General features: G+C 42.6%; 2 protein-coding genes across 2 annotated transcripts; both read right to left on the bottom strand.

Annotated features, from left to right (window-relative positions):
* Positions 1–1112: 1112 nt before the first annotated feature.
* Positions 1113–2051, bottom strand: LOC127040951 (olfactory receptor 14A16-like). The gene has a single exon (XM_050935482.1). It carries the CDS (start codon positions 2046–2048, stop codon positions 1113–1115), a length of 936 nt encoding a protein of 311 aa, XP_050791439.1. The 5' UTR covers positions 2049–2051.
* Positions 2052–12867: 10816 nt separating this feature from the next.
* Positions 12868–17901, bottom strand: LOC127040945 (olfactory receptor 14A16-like). Its single transcript, XM_050935476.1, has 2 exons — positions 17880–17901; positions 12868–13838 (listed from the first exon to the last, which is right to left on the bottom strand). The coding sequence occupies exons 1-2, from the start codon at positions 17899–17901 to the stop codon at positions 12868–12870; spliced, it is 993 nt and encodes a 330-aa protein (XP_050791433.1).
* Between the last annotated feature and the right edge of the window lie 648 nt (positions 17902–18549).

The raw sequence follows: 18549 nt of genomic DNA, 5'->3' as shown, positions 1-18549 counted from the left end.
TATTCCCGGTGTCTATAGCTGAAAGACCCTGTACTTATTCCATCTTAAATTTACAAAGATAATTTTTATTGTTTTTTCTTTCTTTAATTAAAAGCTTTTCTTGTTTAAGAACCTGATTGTTTTTTATTCTGGTGAGACCCCAGGGGAGAGAGAAGGAGGGGGAAAGGTGAATTTTCCTCTCTGTTTCAAGATTCAAGGAGTTTGAATCACAGTGATCTTCTAGGGTAACCCAGGGAGGAGAAGCCTGGGAGAGGCAACGGTGAGGGAAAGGGTTTACTTTCCTTGTGTTAAGATCCAGAGGGACTGGGTCTTGGGGGTCCCCAGGCAAGGTTTTGGGGGGACCAGAGTGTACCAGGAACTGGAATTCCTGGTTGGTGGCAGCGCTACAGGTTCTAAGCTGGTAATTGAGCTTAGAGGAATTCATGCTGGTACCCAATCTTTTGGACGCTAAGGTTCAGAGAGGGGAATTATACCTTGACAGAGTGTTACCCCAGGAACAAATGCATTTGAGACACAGATGTATAACCAATATTCATAACTTTAGATACAGTGATGATACCTGGATTTAAATACGATAATCTTATTTAGCAAATCATAACTTTTCTATTGACATGGTACATAATATACTTTACACAAGATACGTTGTACTGTAAAACAGTGGCAATATCAACGATACAAATGTCATACTTCAATCATACAGAATCACATACATTAGAAACTTTTGCAGGTGTATCAATGACAGTTAGGGGTACTAAAGCCCTAGACACATTTGCCAGCATAGATTATTTCATTACTGAAATATGGTAATGGCTTTATTATTCAATATTATTCAAGCTTCAATATTGCATGAAGAAACTTGCAATTCCCAACACTCAGCCATGGGATATTTCAGGCTATAATGAAGCGATAATGTCTTGTGAGTGTGTAAGCTCTTGCTCCAAGTGATGGGGTTTGAAAACAAAAGTGTGCACTAGACCGTGATGAGAAATGAACACTACCTGAAAATTTAATTTAATGCACCTCTGCCATCCTTCTGGCTGTGGAGAGCTAGAGGAAGCCTTGCCTGGATTTGCTGTCACTGCACATGCTGCTGCCTTGACATGGTTTCATGATTAATTTTTGATCAAGACTACCCTATGTAGCATTTTCCCCAGGGCATCTTTTATCTCCTTATTTCTCAGGCTATAAATCATCCAATTCAACAGTGGTGGCACCACAGAGTAAAACACCGCAGCCAGCAGCTCCTGATACAGTGAGGACATTGACTTTGGTCTCATGTAGGTGAACATTGTGGTGCTCATAAATAACGAAAATACAATCAGGTGGGGCAGGCAGGTGGAGAAGGTTTTGTACTTGCCCTGTGTGGAAGGGATTCTTAGAATGGTGGAGAAGATGTGAATATAGGATACAAATATTGAAACAACAAAAAGGAAACCAAAAAATAAAACACAGACAATAACCAAAATTTCATTAGCTGATGTATCGTAGCAAGAGATCTTTAGTAGCTGTGGGATATTGCAGAAGAACTGCCCAATAACATTGGAGTGGCAGAAAGGTAACCTAAATGTGTTACCCGTGTGCATCACCGAATAGAGGACAGCACTGATCCAGCACCCAGACGCCATCTGGGCACACATTGTCTTGCTCATGATCACATTGTAATGTAGAGGACGACAGATAGCAACATAGCGGTCATACGCCATGACCACGAGAAGAATCATCTCTGCAAAAGCTAAGGTGATAACCAAAAAGACTTGAGCAACACAACCAGAGAAAGAAATCATACTGGTGTTGGTTAAGGAATTGGCCATGGATTTAGGGACTGTGACAGAGATGTAGCAGAGATCTAGGAAGGACAAGTTTCCAAGGAAGAAATACATAGGGGTGTGAAGTTGGTGGTTGAGGGCTACAACCATGATGATGGCCAGATTCCCCACCAGGGCTGCCAGGTAAATGACTAGAAATACCACAAAATGTAGAATCTGCAGCTCCCGGACATCAAAAAACCCCAGGAGAAGAAACTCGGTCAGGGTGGTTTGGTTGGACATTTCTTGCCTGGGACACACTCTGTAGAGGAATGGACATGGAAAGAAAGAAAGAAGAAGATAAACTGGTTATACATATTGCGTAGCACAGAAGATACAGGGGACTGAAGAACTACAAATGGACTCTCCATTAATTTTACTTGCTATATGGATGTACATTTTTTATTTTGGTTAAGAGGAGGTTTTATTTTGAAAGATGACTGTTTAGAAAATGTATCTTTTATTCAATAGACTAACTGTATATATTCCAAATTATATCTGCTGACTCTACTGACCAAAATGAGTTATATTATTTCTTTTCCTGTTAAAATTGTAGAAGCAACACAGCTATAGTAGATTAGCATGTATGGTCTTCTGGTTCATTTATATGCTTCAGCAACAGCATTCTTAGCTAAGTTTCAAATACAAGCACAGTTTTGCCCTCACTTACACCTGATGTATCACACTTTTAAATCCCACACCTACTGACATCTGTGCAACCCAGCTGCCTTCAAATTCCTCCCCTAGTGACAAAAATGCTAAACACTTATTTTACACTTGTCATGGTATAATTCCCCACTCTGAACCTTAGCGTCCAAAAGATGGGGTACCAGCATGAATTACTCTAAGCTCAATTACCAGCTTAGAATCTGTAGCGCTGCCACCAACCAGGAATTCCAGTGCCTGGTACACTCTGGTCCCCCCAAAATCTTGCCCGGGAACCCCCAAGACCCAGACCCTCTGGATCTTAACACAAGGAAAGTAAACCCTTTCCCTCACCATTGCCTCTCCCAGGCTTCCCCTCCTTGGGTTACCCTGGAAGATTACTGTGATTCAAACTCCTTGAATCTTAAAACAGAGAGGAAAATTCACCTTTCCCCCTCCTTCTCTCTCCCCCTGCCAGACTCTCCCTGAGAGAGAAAGTAATCCTAACACAGAGAGAGAAAATTAACCTCTCTCTCTTCCTTCCCTCCTTTCTCCCCACCAATTCCCTGGTGAATCCAGACCCAGTCCCCTGGGGTCTCACCAGAATAAAAAAAACAATCAAGTTCGTAATTAAAGCTCTTAATTAAAGAGAGAAAAAACAGTTAAAATTATCTTTGTAAATTTAAAAAATGGAATAGGTACAGGGTCTTTCAGCTATAGACACTGGGAATACCCTTCCAGCCTAAGAATACAAGTACAAATTAAAATCTTTTCAGCAAAATACCAATTTGAACTCCTTCCAACCAAATACACATTTGCAAATAAAGAAAACAAACATAAGCCTAACTTGCTTTATCTACCTAGTACTCACTATTCTGAACTTATAAGAGCCTGTATCGGAGAGATTGGAGAGAAATCTGGTTGCACGTCTGATCCCTCTGAGCCCCCAGAGTGAACAGCAACCAAAATCTAACAGCACACACAAAAACTTCCCTCCTTCAAGATTTGAAAATATCCTGTCCCCTGATTGGTCTTCTGGTCAGTTGACAGCCAGACTTACAGAACTTGTTAACCCTTTACAAGCAAAAGAGATATAAAGTACTTCTGTTCTATTAACTCCTACTATCTGTTTATAACAACACTCTATCCCACACAACTCCATTCATTTTCTGCCCTCAGTGACATCTGTGTGACCAAAGTTGAGATTTTCGAAGTGGCTAAAGAGGTTTAGAAGTCCATTCTGCATTATCATTAATAATTGATCATCCAAATCCATTAGATGACTTTGAAAATCTCAGTCTATATTTTTACAGACAAAGATATGCCTCAATGAAGAATATCTGTGTATCTCTTCAGGCATTGTATCCCACATGGAAGACTTGGTACTTTGTCTCTTTATGATGTTAATCAACGATTCAGAGAAGTAAAGGATGGAAAAATCTATTAGACCATCTAATCCATCTTCCTGGGTTCTACCTCTAGACCATTTTCTTATATCATGTCCAGTGTTGTTTGTGAAATATGAAGCAATAGGATTTTCAATATTTGTTCCATGTGTTTTAGCTGTTTATAGCTTCAGGCCAATTCCTCTGGTACAACCCAATGCAGAGAAATTAATAGTCCTCTTGGCAACTCAGTGTCAGAAATATTTTGGAAACATGGACTGAGTTCAGAGATGAGCAATAAAAAATGAATTTGAAGACTGTATTTGTTGATTTAGGAAGAAAATTTAGAAAACTGAAGTGTGATCTTAATCAACGATTCAGAGAAGTAAAGGATGGAAAAATCTATTAGATCATCTAATCCATCTTCCTGGGTTCTACCTCTAGGCCATTTTCTTATATCATGTCCAGTATTGTTTGTGAAATATGAAGCAATAGGATTTTCAATATTTGTTCCATGTGTTTTAGCTGTTTATAGCTTCAGGCCAATTCCTCGGGTACAACCCAATGCAGTGAAATTAATAGTCCTCTTGACAACTCAGTGACAAAAATATTTTGGAAACATGGACTCAGTTCAGAGATGAGCAATAAAAAATGAACTTGAAGACTGTATTTGTTGATTTAGGAAGAAAATTTAGAAAACTGAAATGTGTAGTAAATAGTAACTTCAGAATGTGAACATCAAACAGGAAGATGAACTATTTAACACAAAGAAAGGAGGGACAAGTAGAACTGATGGGACAGAATTAAGACAGGGAAATGTAGTAGGAATATACTTTCCTAGTTTATCTACGGTCTCGCATGATATTCTTATAGATAAACTAAGAAAGTACAATTTAGATGGGGCTACTATAAGGTGGGTGCATAACTGGCTGGATAACCGTACTCAGAGAGTAGTTATTAATGGCTCCCAATTCTGCTGGAAAGGTATAACAAGTGGGGTTCCGCAGGGGTCTGTTTTGGGACCGGCTCTGTTCAATATCTTCATCAACGATTTAGATGTTGGCATAGAAAGTATGCTTATTAAGTTTGCAGATGATACCAAACTGGGAGGGATTGCAACTGCTTTGGAGGACAGGGTCAAAACTCAAAATGATCTGGACAAACTGGAGAAATGGTCTGAGGTAAACAGGATGAAGTTCAATAAAGATAAATGCAAAGTGCTCCACTTAGGAAGGAACAATCACTTTCACACATACAGAATGGGAAGAGACTGTCTAGGAAGGAGTATGGCAGAAAGAGATCTAGGGGTCATAGTGGACCACAAGCTTAATATGAGTCAACAGTGTGATACTGTTGCAAAAAAAGCAAACGTGATTCTGGGATGCATTAACAGGTGTGTTGTAAACAAGACACGAGAAGTCATTCTTCCTCTTTACTCTGCGCTGGTTAGGCCTCAACTGGAGTATTGTGTCCAGTTCTGGGCACCACATTTCAAGAAAGATGTGGAGAAATTGGAGAGGGTCCAGAGAAGAGCAACAAGAATGATTAAAGGTCTTGAGAACATGACCTATGAAGAAAGGCTGAAACAATTGGGTTTGTTTAGTTTGGAAAAGAGAAAACTGAGAGGGGACATGATAGCAGTTTTCAGGTATCTAAAAGGGTGTCATCAGGAGGAGGGAGAAAACTTGTTCACCTTAGCCTCTAATGATAGAACAAGAAGCAATGGGCTTAAACTGCAGCAAGGGAGATTTAGGTTGGACATCAGGAAAAAGTTCCTAACTGTCAGGGTAGTTAAACACTGGAATAGATTGCCTAGGGAAGTTGTGGAATCTCCATCTCTGAAGATATTTAAGAGTAGGTTAGATAAATGTCTATTAGGGATGGTCTAGACAGTATTTGGTCCTGCCATGAGGGCAGGGGACTGGACTCGATGACCTCTCGAGGTCCCTTCCAGTCCTAGAATCTATGAGTCTATATCAGAAAACAAAACCTGATATTGAGGCCCATGAGCCTCTAAAATAGACTTAGAGCATGGGCACGCTCAGCACCAGAGGAGACAAAATCAATGGTAAATTTCTGCTATATGTCTGCATGTTTCCATATGCAAAGTAGGAAATATGTGATGCAGATATTGAATTATATTGTACATCTGAGCATTGCTGCGGATCAAATATATAATAAAATATTGATGTTGAGAGAGTGAACTGATATGTCTTTTTGTTCCTAGTTAAAGTTGCTCTTAAAAGGTGTATACTAAATTTTAATGGTTCAATACAGGTCAGAATAATTTCAGACTGTTAGAGTACATGTGCATAAATTGATTTAATGACTAATTTCCTGTGGTCTTAATGCTTCATGTTATTTTAATAGTAATGCTGCAATTTGTGCATTTTTTTAAGGGGTACATTAATTACTTCAGACAATTAATCCCAATTTAACCAACACAAAACTTAAAAGCAAGGAGATGATGAGTTAAGGGGAAAGTGTGTTCTGTATCGTCCTGGAGAAAAATCATCAAATTATTCACGTGAATGGGACACCCTGTCCTATCCCAACACACAAGTACAGATAGAGAGAGAAAAAGAGAGAGTGAGAGAGCGAGAGATACATCTTCCACTTCAGAGAATTGTAATTATAGTTATAATGCCAAAGATCAAACATGCAATAAAAATAATGATTTTAAAGGAATGCATCTCGTTTAAGAAAGTGATTTTCTTTTAGCAGTAAAAACAGGAAATAGTTTACGTATTCACTGGAATTTGTCTGTTAATTTTCCTCATTGAAATTAAATAAATTTCCAACAAATTAATACAGCCAAGATTCAAGGAGTGCAGGACACTTACTGTGCTGATGTATGTGGATTTCTTCCAATATATGGTGTCTTTCCTCCTCCAACCTCACGGTCAATAAAAAAAATCTGTCATCACACCTCTACTATCAGTAAAAAATTCCTGGGGCTGAGGAAGGAGATTTATCCAGGTCTATTCTTCCAGGGACTATGGGACATGCTCTCCAGAGCCCTGCACAGAGCAAGGCCCCAAGCAGAGGCCCCAGGGCAAAATCTAACTTCTCCATCCCATGTGTTATTGCAGTTCATTAAAATAAAGTGCGAACAAAGACAGAGACCAAGGTCTAGAGGACTGAACTCAGGGCTTGTACCCCAAGCATCCTGAGTTATAATCCCAGTCATGAGTAAAATAAACATGTATTTGCTATCTACTGACAGAAATGTTCCAACTTTCTACTAGCACAAAACTGAACACTCTTGCCCGCCCCTCCTCCACGACCCTGCCCCTCTTCAGAGGCCCCGCCCACCACTCACTCCATCACCCCTCCCCCTGTTTCTCGCTCTCCCCACCCTCAGTCACTCACTCATTTTCACAGAGCTGAGGCAGTGGATTGGGATGCAGGAGGGGGTGAGGGCTCCAGCTAGGGGTGGAGGCTTTGGGGTGCGGCCCAGAATGATGGGTTTGTGGTGAAAGAGGAGGCTATGGCATGAGGGGTATAGCCATAGGGTTCAGAGTATGGAAGTGGGCTCTGGCTGAGGCAGGAGGTTGGGGTGTGGGAGGAGATATGGGCTCAGGGCCGGGGGTGTGGGTTCTGGGGTAGGGCCAGAAATGAGTGGTTTAGGGTGTGGAAGGGAGTTCCAGGATGGGACAGGGCATTGGGGTGTATTGGGGGGTGAGGGCTTTGGCTGGGGGTGTGGGCTCTGATGTGGGGCTGGAGAAGAGGGATTTGGGGTGCAGAAGGGGGTTACAGCCCTGTGGCTCCTATGTGGAGGCACGGTCAGGTGGCTATACACTAGAGCTGTTTCTCAAAGACCAAGAACAAGCTGACACCTGGCCAGGTGTCATCAAAACTGATGAGCCATCCCCTATCAAGTGGCCATTCTTTGGCAAGGAACGGGGGTTGGCATAAACAGATCTGCATCTGAGGTTTGGTCTACTGGACAAACTTATGTCTATACAACTACATCGCTCAGGGTTGTGGATTTCTCCTGTTGACATAGCTTCCATCTCTCAGGGAGGCAGAGTACCTGTGCTGATGGGAGAAGCTATCCTGTTGGCTTAGGTAGCATCTTTGCTAAGTGGAACACTTATGCAGCTACGCTGATGCAGCTGTGATGCTGCAGTGCTCTAAGTGTACACCCTTTACAATCCTCCCTCCACACCAGACTGCAGATTGTTGTATATTCCCTTACTGGGACAACAGACCTTTCTTATCTGAACTGTCTGGGAGAGGGCTGGACAATGCAGTACAGAATACACAGTTTTAGCAGGTGGGAAGTTCAGGACTGGGAGCATATTGGGGTCACCCACCATGTGGTAACTAAGGCTGGCGTAAGCCAGGTTGTGTGGCAGAGTGCAGCTATACACAGACCCATGGGGTGTGACTTGCATGCAAGTGGCTATTTTGTGAGCAGCCTAGGTGGGAGCTACATCAGCAGGGCATTGTAAGGCACTCAAGGTTGCAGGGCAGAGGTGTCCTAGGCCCTCACTGGGTTGAATTAGTCCCCAAAATGTCATTGCCCCCATGGGCCTCTGGAGAAATATGTAATTGATTCTGCCGTGTGCTATGGAATCATAGCTGAAATAACATGCTGCAGAATGTAAAAATAGAAAACTGATTAATATTACTCCAATGTAGAATGAACTCACTGATTCTTCACTATTCCACATCTTGACCTATTTTTTTATGGCACTAGGATTCTTACCAGGATCTCTGTATCTACACTAAATCCACTATTCCCATCTCTCTACCCCATCACACTCTTCACTGCATTTCAGCCTCTCCCTAGAGGGCGCCTTTCTGCTCCTAAATGAGGGAAACCATTCTCCAAGTTGCATCAAGGACTTGCCCATCTTGATGTAAATGTTTGTAAATAACAGACAACTTTGGGCGGTATGTTCTCATGCTCAAAAGGAACTTAATACAGACCACCCAAAATAAGCCAGGGTTTTTTTTAGCACATTGGCCTAAAATTTCATAAGTGACTGGAGATTTTAGGTGTCCAACTTGAGACTCCTTAAAGGGTCTTGATACTTAGAAAGTGCTGAGGATCTGTCCTGAAAATCAGGCTCATTTCAAAGTGTCCCATTATTTTGTGTGCCCAACTTGAGGGACCACAAATCACTAATCACTTTGAAAAACTTATGCAAGGCCTCATTTTCCTGTGTTCATATAAGTAAGGATGCAGCTTCTTCCCACTGCCATGTCTGTTGGGTCAGAGTGGAGCACCCTAGTGAAAGGCACCATGAGATGCAATCAACTTTGTTCGTTCATCAGCAGATGGGCTAGCCTGAGCTTGTGTGTCATGAGTTCTGAGTTCAATTCCTGCTTCTCCTGCAGACTCCCTGGATGAGCTCAGGACCTTTGCTTCTCCTCTCAGAGCGCTTCACTCTGTGCATTATCCTGTTACAAGCACTACGGAGGGGGAGAATCTTTCCTTTTCATACTCTTGCTCACTGAGCATTGCATAGAGCCAGGGCAGCCCAGAGGATTCAGGGGGCCTGGGGTCTTTGGCGGCAGGGGGCCCCCGCTGCCAAATTGCTGCTGAAGACCCAGCACTTTGGTGGCGGGTCCTGGGGTGGAAGGTCCCCCAGCCGTGGGTCTTTGAGGCACTTCAGCGGTGGGTCCCAGAGCAGAAGGACCCCCCCCTACTGCCAAATTGCCACCAAAGACCCAGAGGGGAAGAAGCTCTGGGGCCCGGGCCCCACAAGAGTTTTCCAGGGCCCCTGGACTGAGTGAAGGACCCTGCTCCAGGGCCCCTGAAAAACTCTAGTGGGGGCACCTATGGGGCCTGGGACCTGGGGCAAATTTCCCCGCTTGCCCCCCTCTGGGCAGCCCTGCTTGGACAGTCAGTGGGGATGTAATGGTAGTGGGAGAGCCTGGGTCCTGAACTGAACAGGGACACTGACTTTATGGCTCATTACAAAAATTTGCAACAGAACCCTTAATTATTCACCTTATGCATAACAATCTAATCCCCAAATTTCCTTTTCATTTCAAGTGGCCTCCTCCAACATGCATTATCCTGTGTTGCCAGATCTCATGATTTTGTCTTATCTCATGATCATTAGTGTTTTCCTTAAAGCCCCATCTCCTGGAGTCAAGTGGATCTATGATGACTTCAGCCTTCATTCTTAAAGGAAAAAGTATGTGTGGCTGTGGGGAGAGCTTCAACCCGTGACCCCAGTGCATTCTAAAGACTTAAAAAGCAGACAGCAAATAAAAACACCAACTCTATTTTTATGTAATCTCATTATTTTAAAGCTGATATGTTTTTTGGGGAGACTGACTCACAATTTTTGAACATTTGGAGTTGGCAATACTGATTACTACATATGCTTAACAATTGGTCCCAAGTTGTATTTAGCTCAGACACTCTACTTTCTTGCCCCAGACCTGAAGAAGAGCTCTGTGAAGCTTGAAACTTTCTACCTTCCACATACCCTGTTTCTCTCATATTCTTGGCCCAACGCAACTACAACAACAGTGTGAACAATCAGTGAGACTGGAATTTTCCCCTGGAAAGTTTCAGTTGAGATGAAATCACATTTTCTGAACTTTGTGTCAGGAAATTTTTGATCAGCTGTAATTTTAGGGGTTTCTATCATACTCAGGATAGAATTTGTAGTTGTCTATAACCTCATAGGGGTCATATCTGCAGATCTGGAGGTTATTATTCCTCACCATAATCTTCAAAGAATTCAGGATGGACATTTTCCCCCAAGTATCCCAAGTAATAGTTGTACTCTTGTGTTAAAATGTATGGAAGCAAATTTGAATCTGGATCTATAGACTCAGTGTAACAGGGGTCACACTAAGGTGCTAAGAAAAGCTATGTAGACATAAAGACTTGGATTGCGGCTGGATTGTAGACCTGGGCTTTGAAGCTGCTGTGGTTTGTAAAACTCTATAGATGTCACTCTAAGGTTTTTGGAGCATAAGTCAACCTGCAGCCCCTACTCATTTTCTAGTCACCTGAAACATGCATTATCTTCTATGGGAGTTTCGCCTGAGGAGTAATGCATAGCTGCACCCTGGTACACAGATAATGGACTGACAATTGCGGTTAAGGAAGTTAATAGAGGAACTTGAATGGCCATCTGATGCCCGGGCTTTTCAAAGAGACCTATGAGAGCTGAGTCCACAGCGCCAATTATCTTCACTGGGAACTGAACCTCCAATCTTTGAAAATTCTATCCCAGAGCAATGAACTTTCCCCTCTATTCTTCTTTTTCTCCCATTCCCTTCTCCTCCTCCTCACCATTTCCACAGTGAAATGAAATTCAAAGTGCTGTTTCCCTTTCTTCTGACACCAGCGTCCCATTCTGACACTACCACTTCTCCCCCATCCCCGCTGCTGCCAAGTGGTTGTAGGTGCCTGGAGCTTTACAAATTGGTTTCCAATGGGAGAGAAACTAGTGATATATTCTCAGGGTGATTTACTTTTACACATATGCTCAAGTCCCCAAATAAGAGAACCACGGAGCACACAGGGGAATGTCCTTTTCCAAGAATCTCATCCCAACTCCAATGCCCATTTCCCAGGGAGAAAATTTGTCTCAAGCACTGGCAATCAGAACCCAAGGCAAGACAGCAAACATTTCTGCAGCATTTTCCCCTAAAACAAATGGCATGCAAAGCTGGGTGGGACGAATAATTCACTCCCTTTACTCTCTGCCAAACTTTAGACTGTTTCTTCTCCCCAGGGTCACAGCCACTTCTGAGGATGCAGTAAAATAAGGGCAACAACTCTAGTGAATGAGGGGATGTTGATGTATGACTATCTGACAGACAACTAAATTAAAGCTTTTTCTAGCTCTTTTTTTAATTTTTTTGTTTGGTTTTGTTGTGCTGAGTTGACAGCCCTGGAGGATGAACGTGCTCTCAGTATCCACACATCAGATGTAACACAGACCACGGCAGCTCCACCAGATGGCCCTGCCCATGACCCCCAAACTCCCTTATGGAGACATCACTTCCAGTGCTGAAAGAGGAATATAGTCTCTCCCAAGGCATTCTGTCCTGCACTGTGTGGTGTTTGAGTTTCTAGGAAAATGACTGGCAAAGGCCACCCAGTATGGCTGATTGTCCATCATTTTCATTTCTATGAGAATACCTCCTGAGTTCATATCAGAGCTGAGACATCAGGCTCATTGAACTGCTCTCAGATGGAAATGACTTAGGGCCATATTTTTAAGTCTTTAGGTGCCTAGTGGGATTTCCAAAAATATCTAAGCACGTAACTGCCATTTAAATCAATGGGAATTAGGCACCTGAATGCTTTTAAATGTCCCACTCGGTTCCTAAATACCTGCAACTATCTGGCCTTTAGTACTTAGTTATCCCATGGTAACAGACTGGAGCCACTTGGGTTACTCCATACAAGCTATATCTCTCTTTATCCCTTCTTACAGAGACAAGGTGGATGAGGTAATATCTTTTATTTGACCAACTTCTACTGGTGAAAGACTAGCTTTTGAATTTACATAGTGCTCTTCTTCCTGTTAATCCTGATCCATGCTCACTGCACTGCGAAATATGAAAAATGCAACCTATTCTCCCAGGAAAGATGGCACCCGAAGAAACACTAGGAGTCCTGAAATCTCCTCATGGAGACAATTAGAGTCAACAGATGTTGCGGGATCTAGGGCAGGTTTGGACGGAAAAGACCCATAACTTGAATTCCAAGAATAATTTAGAATTCAATTTCAAGACCTCACAATGAGGGAACAGTCAGAACTAGCCCAGGCAGTCCAGGAATTTGACAGTATTTCTATCAAGACAACCTCAGTTGTGGACTCGCTGTGCTCCACATTGTAGAGATCCCCTGTCTTCCCATGTTGTCATACAAGAGATTACAGAGTCTCTCTCTGAATCATTATCTGGGAATGTAACTCTACTTGTAACTCTACCATTTGCCCTCTCCCAAAGTCTACAGGCAAATGCCGGCTCACTGTTGGTTATTCTTACACTCTTCGCTAAATCTTTCTTCTGAACCTGTGGCTCCTCAAACTAAAACAGGCTTAGTTTCCGAGAGTTATTAAAAATAATCTTTTCTTCATGTCTCCTCTTTTCCTTAGAGCCTCTTTAATTTCCTTGTTTCTCAGGCTGTAGATAAGAGAGTTCATGGCTGGAGGAAACACGGTATAGAGAACAGCAGCAAGCAGGTTGTAGCATGTAGAAGACCCTGAATTTGGTTTCATGTACGTAAACATTCTGGTGCTAAGAAACAAATCAACTACAATCATGTGTGGTAAGTAGGTTGAGAAGGATTTAGACTTACCCTGCGCTGAAGGGATCATTAGCACAGTGGAGAAGATGTGAGTGTAAGACACAATAACTAAACCAAAGCAAATGAAACACAAGAATATAACACAGGCAAGAAGCAAAGTTTCATTAGGGTGAGTACCAGCGCAAGAGATCTTCAGTAATTGCGGGATATAGCAGAAAAACTGACCAATTGCATTGGACTGGCAAAAGGACAACCTAAAGGTGTTACCAGTGTGAAAGGCTGCATAGATCGCACTTCCAATCCAAGAACTAGCTGCCATCTGGGCACAGGTGTCTGTATTCATGATGACTCTGTGATGAAGAGGATGGCAGATTGCAACGTACCGGTAGTATGCCATGATCACAAGCAGGGTCATCTCACTAATAACAAAGGTGACCACCAAGAAGACTTGGGCAACACATCCAGAGAAAGAGATGTGTCTGTCATTGGTTAGGGAATTTGCCATGGACTTGCGGACGGTGACGAAGATGTAACAGAGGTCTAGGAAGGATAAGTTTCCCAAGAAGAAGTACATGGGGGTGTGCAGGTGGTGGTCCACAGCTACAGCTATGAGGATGAGAAGATTCCCAATCAGAGCAGTCAGATACATTACTAGAAACACCACAAAATGTAAAATTTGCAACTCTCGGATGTCAGAGAAACCCTGGAGAAGGAACTCAGTCAGGATGGTTTGGTTGGATGTTTTCTGTCTCAGGTACATTCCACAGAGGGAAGAACAAGGGGAATGGTAAGGTAAATGGTTACAAAGAAGAGAGAAACTGCTGTGGAGAGAGTGAATTAAAGAAGTGTTATTTACTTCTTCCCATAACACAAGAACTAGGGGTCACCAAATGAAATTAATAGGCAGCAGGTTTAAAACAAACAAAGGAAAGTATTTCTTCTCACAATGCACAGTCAACCTGGGGAAATCTTTGCCAGAGGAGTTGAGAAGCCCAAGACTATAACAAGGTTCAAGAATAATGAGATATATTCATGGAGGATAGGTCCATCAATGGTTATTAGCCTGGATGGGCAGAGATGGTGTCCCTAGCCTCTGTGTGCTAGAAGCTGGGACTGGTCAACAGGAGATGGATCACTTAATAATTACCTGTTCTGTTCATTCCCTCTGGGGCACCTGGCAATGGCCACTGTCAGAAGACAGGATACGGCTAGATGGACTTTTGGTCTGACCCAGTATGGTCATTCTTATGTTCTTTTACTTTTATATGCCTCAGAGAAGACATTGGAACTTTACAAAGCCAAAGTGACTGTGATCTTTCTACACCTAGACACAAGTTTTCTTAAATCTTTGCACTATCATGAGCAGAATCCTCTTGTCTATATTTCAAGCTTCATTGCACTTGTGCACCCCAGCCCCTTCTCACCCTGCACTCAGTGACACCTGTACAGCCCTGTTCTCTTCATCCTCTGCCCCTGGACTGAGTTCAGAGAAGAGCAATAAAAATTGAATTCAAAGGCTCGATTTGTTGATGTTTAAAGAGGGAGTTGAAGATTATGTTGATTATGAAAATTCTGTTGTTTGGTTAAATGGTAACAATGTAAACACCAAATGTACAGCTGAAGTATTTAACATAAAGAAAGGAGATACAACTAATGCTGCTGAAGTGGGATAATGACAGAGAAATGTACCTGTAATATCAGAAAATGTTCCTCCTATTGAGCCTGATGATCCTCTTTAATAGACGTAGAGCATCACATGACATATGCAAAGCCTCAGTAGAATAACTGCTTGTAAATATACAATATAATTCAATATGCACATCGCATAGTACCTACATTGTATATGGAAACATGGAGATATATTGGTTATATGGCATTTGTCATAAACAGATGGTTAAGGGTTCATGTCTCTTTTACCTGTAAAGGGTTAACTAGCTCAGTAAACCTGGAACACCTGACCAGAGGACCAATCAGGAGACAAGATATTTTCAAATCTTGGTGGAGGGAAGCCTTTGTTTGTGCTTTTGGGTTTTTTTTTGTTCTCTGTAGGTTCTGAGAGGGACCAGACATGTATACAAACTCTCCAATTTTCTGAAACAGCCTCTTCTGTTCAATTTAGTAAGTACCAGTTAGAAAGGCGGTTTAGTCTTTTGATTGTTTTCTTTATTTGCAAATGTGTATTTCGCTGGAAGGATTGTATCTCTGTTTTCTGCAACTTGTATTTGTGCTGGGGGGAGGATTCTCTCTAGTGTCTATAAGCTGAAAGACCCTGTAACATATTCCATCTTGATTTTACAGAGACAATTTTTACTTTTTTTCATTCTTTTATTAAAAGCTTTTCTTTTTAAGAACTTGATTGATTTTTTTTATTTCTTGGGTAAGACCCAAGGGGAGGGGGTCTGCACTCGCCAGGGCATTGGTGGGAGAGAAGTGGGGAGGAAAAACCTGATTTCTCTCTGTGTTAGGATCACTGTTTCTCTCTCAGGGAGACTCTGGGAGGGGGAGAGAAGGGGGGGAAGGTGAATTTCCTCTCTGTTTTAAGATTCAAGGAATTGAATCACAGGGATCTCCCAGTGTTACCCAGGGAGGGGAGAATCTGGGAGGAAGAAAGGAGGGGGGAATGGTTTATTTCCCTTTGTTGTGAGACCGAAGGGGTTTTGGGTCTTGGGGTCCTCAGGGAAGGGTTTGGGGGCCAGAAAGTGACCCAAAACACTATATTTTTTGGTGGTGGCAGCTCTATCATTTCTAAGCTAGTAATCAAGCTTGAAGGGATTCATGCAGGTACCCCATCTTTTGGACGCTAAGGTTCAGAGTGGGGAATCATACCTTGACAGCATTGCTGTAGACAAAATAATAAATAAAATATTTGATTTTCGAAGACTGCATTGATTTATCTTGTTGTTTGGAGTAAGTACTTACTAAACAGTTCCATTAAATATAATTGTTCAATATTGGTCACAATTTAAGAATTTCTAGCGCATCTGTGTACATTTAATTAGTCATTTTTGGTGGTCTTAATGCTTCACATTCAGAAAAATACTGCTCTAAAATGTGTTTATGCTTTCTTAGTTACATTAGTTATTGCAGATAATTAGACTTAATAATGAATTAAGGGGAAAGTCTAGCCTCTACCTTCCTGCAACCCCCTACCCGCAATTATTCTCTATGAATCAGACACTGTTTTGTATCTCAACACACTCCTATGCCCTCCATTTCGCAACGTGACAGCCAAACACAATTCTGTGCATATTCATCTAACTGATGTTGCAAAGCCAGTCCTTCTCTTCAAGCTAAGACTTGCAATGTATGTTCATGGAACACATGTAGAGTTGAGCTTGTGAGGGGAGATGTGAAAGTCTGCCAGGGAAAGGAGGAGGTGGGAGTTAATTATGGAGCACAGGCAGCGGAAGGCAGAGCAGAATCACAGCTTGGAGATGCCTTGTTTTTCATTCCCCTTATTGTGTCTGATCGCTGGAGCTGGAACCGGGGCAGGTGAGCTGTGATGAGCTACAGCTGAGACACTACTTGGTATTTGAGAAATGGGTGATTTTTTTGAGTAGGTATTATTCAGTGTGGCTCAATGTCTCATACTTCAAATCTCCTGTGGACATGTGATTGGCATGGCACATTCTAGGGGTAGGGCCTGACTCTGAAAGACATTAAGGTGTCTAGTGGGATTTTCAAATCCACCTCGGCAACAAAACTCACTGACTCCAATTGTGAGTTAGGGCTCACATATTTTGGGAAATCCCATTAGGTGCCCAAATACCTTTTGCAATCTGGCCCTAATTAATGTCTTAGATAATCACATGGACACAGCAGAGAGAAAGGGACATGACCCTGGTAGGGCTGAAAACCTTTGCTATGTTTTTTATTTATTTTTTTACCACCACAGCAAAGACACATAATTTGAGAGCAACCTGTTTGTCATTCCTAACCTTTTTAAGCTTTGCAGAAAGTAACAAATGAGTCCATAAGTTTAAAAAAAAATTAAAAGAATGTTCACAATATTTCAAATATGTTCTAGTTTCAATAGTTTCATGATGAATTCAAAGGAGATACAATTGAACAGTAAAATCAAGTTATTTGTAAAATGGAGACCTGTAGGCTGGATCAGTGATCAGAAGAAAAAGTTAAATTTGTAAGACTAATGCACTTGCTCCACATACAGAACAGAGACTGGGTTTGTTTATTCCATTAGAGATTTATCATTTCCCATTCTTGCAAAGTGCCTGTGAGTTGTCATCACTCTAAACCAAAGTGGCTCTATTTTTCATTTATTGTTTGCTGTTTCCCCACATTGTATTTACAAAATCCCAATGAACTGAATGCAAACCCAGGAATGTTTCAGTTGAGATAGCTGTCTTGCTCCCAGGATACGAAGGAGACAAGGTGTGGACCAGCCTTGGTTGATGGAAAGTTTGTCTCTGTCTCTTCTACCAGCAGCAGTTACTCGAATAAAGTATTATCTCATCTGCCTTGCCTCTCAGTTCACTTTACCCACAGTTAGCATGTACATTAATTTTCCCAATGGTAGACTTCAGAATCATATTGGGATTACTGTAAGGGAGTGGACTCACTCCTGTGGCACCTCCTGCTGGTTGTCCATGGGAATTAGCTCTTTCAGCATCCTGGAATGCTCCCTGCAGGCTGGTGATCCACCTTACCACTGGCTTCCGTGCCCCTCCCAGGACACCAGTGCCCCTTTCTCTGGGTTGCTGCCCACACCCCAGCAGTACCCCCACACTCTAGGTCTCTCCACCCAGGGTAACCCCCACCCACTAACCCCACCTCACCTCAGTGTAAGGCTACTGCCAGTCACCATCTAGCCCCACTCCCTGGGGCAGACTTCAGTATATGTCACTCATCACAGGCAAGGTTGGGTGGGACCTGCTGCCTCTCTCTATAGCTGGGCTGCCCCTCTGCAGTCCCAGTACTGGTCTTAGGCCCTCAGCTAGGCCCACAGCCTGGGTTTTTTTCCAGGCTGGAGCTCCCCAGCTCCTCTAGCCTTCCCCCAGCCCTGCTTTACTCTCAGAATCCTGCTCAGTTCTATAGCAGCCAGGCCCTTCCCTCTCTACAAGCAGAGAGAGACTCCTGAGCTTCTGGCTGCTATGGCCTTCTTATATGGCCCAGTTAGTCTGTTTGGGGCTTGGTCCCAGCTGCAGCCACTTCCCCCAGTCAGTTAGGGTTTTGCTCCTTTCCCGAGCTCCAGCCCTCTGCAGGGCTTTTCCAACCCCTTCAGGGCTGGAGCGGGTGCTCACCCCACCACAATCATATTCTAAAACCCTTCATCATATTGAGTAGTACCTTATTCTGCAAGAAGTTCCAATAGGGTTATTCACAAAGGAAACCAGTATTTTTGTGAGTAAATGTGTCAGAACTTTTTGTTCTTTATTTCTTCTAGCAGTGCCTAGGAGCCCAAGTCATGGCCCAAGACCACATTGTGCTAGGCACTGTGAAAACAGAATGAAAA

Source organism: Gopherus flavomarginatus (genome assembly GCF_025201925.1).
Source record: "Gopherus flavomarginatus isolate rGopFla2 chromosome 11 unlocalized genomic scaffold, rGopFla2.mat.asm SUPER_11_unloc_2, whole genome shotgun sequence".
Lineage (NCBI taxonomy): Eukaryota > Metazoa > Chordata > Testudines > Testudinidae > Gopherus > Gopherus flavomarginatus.
Note: the sequence above shows the minus strand (reverse complement) of the source record. Positions and strands in the feature narration are given on the sequence as shown.

What these genes read in the sequence shown, in the direction of transcription:
- LOC127040945 (XM_050935476.1), bottom strand. Translation starts at nt 17,901, where the DNA reads ATGGTGACTGGCAGTAGCCTTA. An exon ending in GGTGACTGGCAGTAGCCTTA is followed by an intron (nt 13,839 to 17,879) that starts CACTGAGGTGAG and finishes CTTCCCTCTGTG; the next exon opens with GAATGTACCTGAGACAGAAA.
- LOC127040951 (XM_050935482.1), bottom strand. Translation starts at nt 2,048, where the DNA reads ATGTCCAACCAAACCACCCTGACCGAGTTTCTTCTCCTGGGGTTTTTT.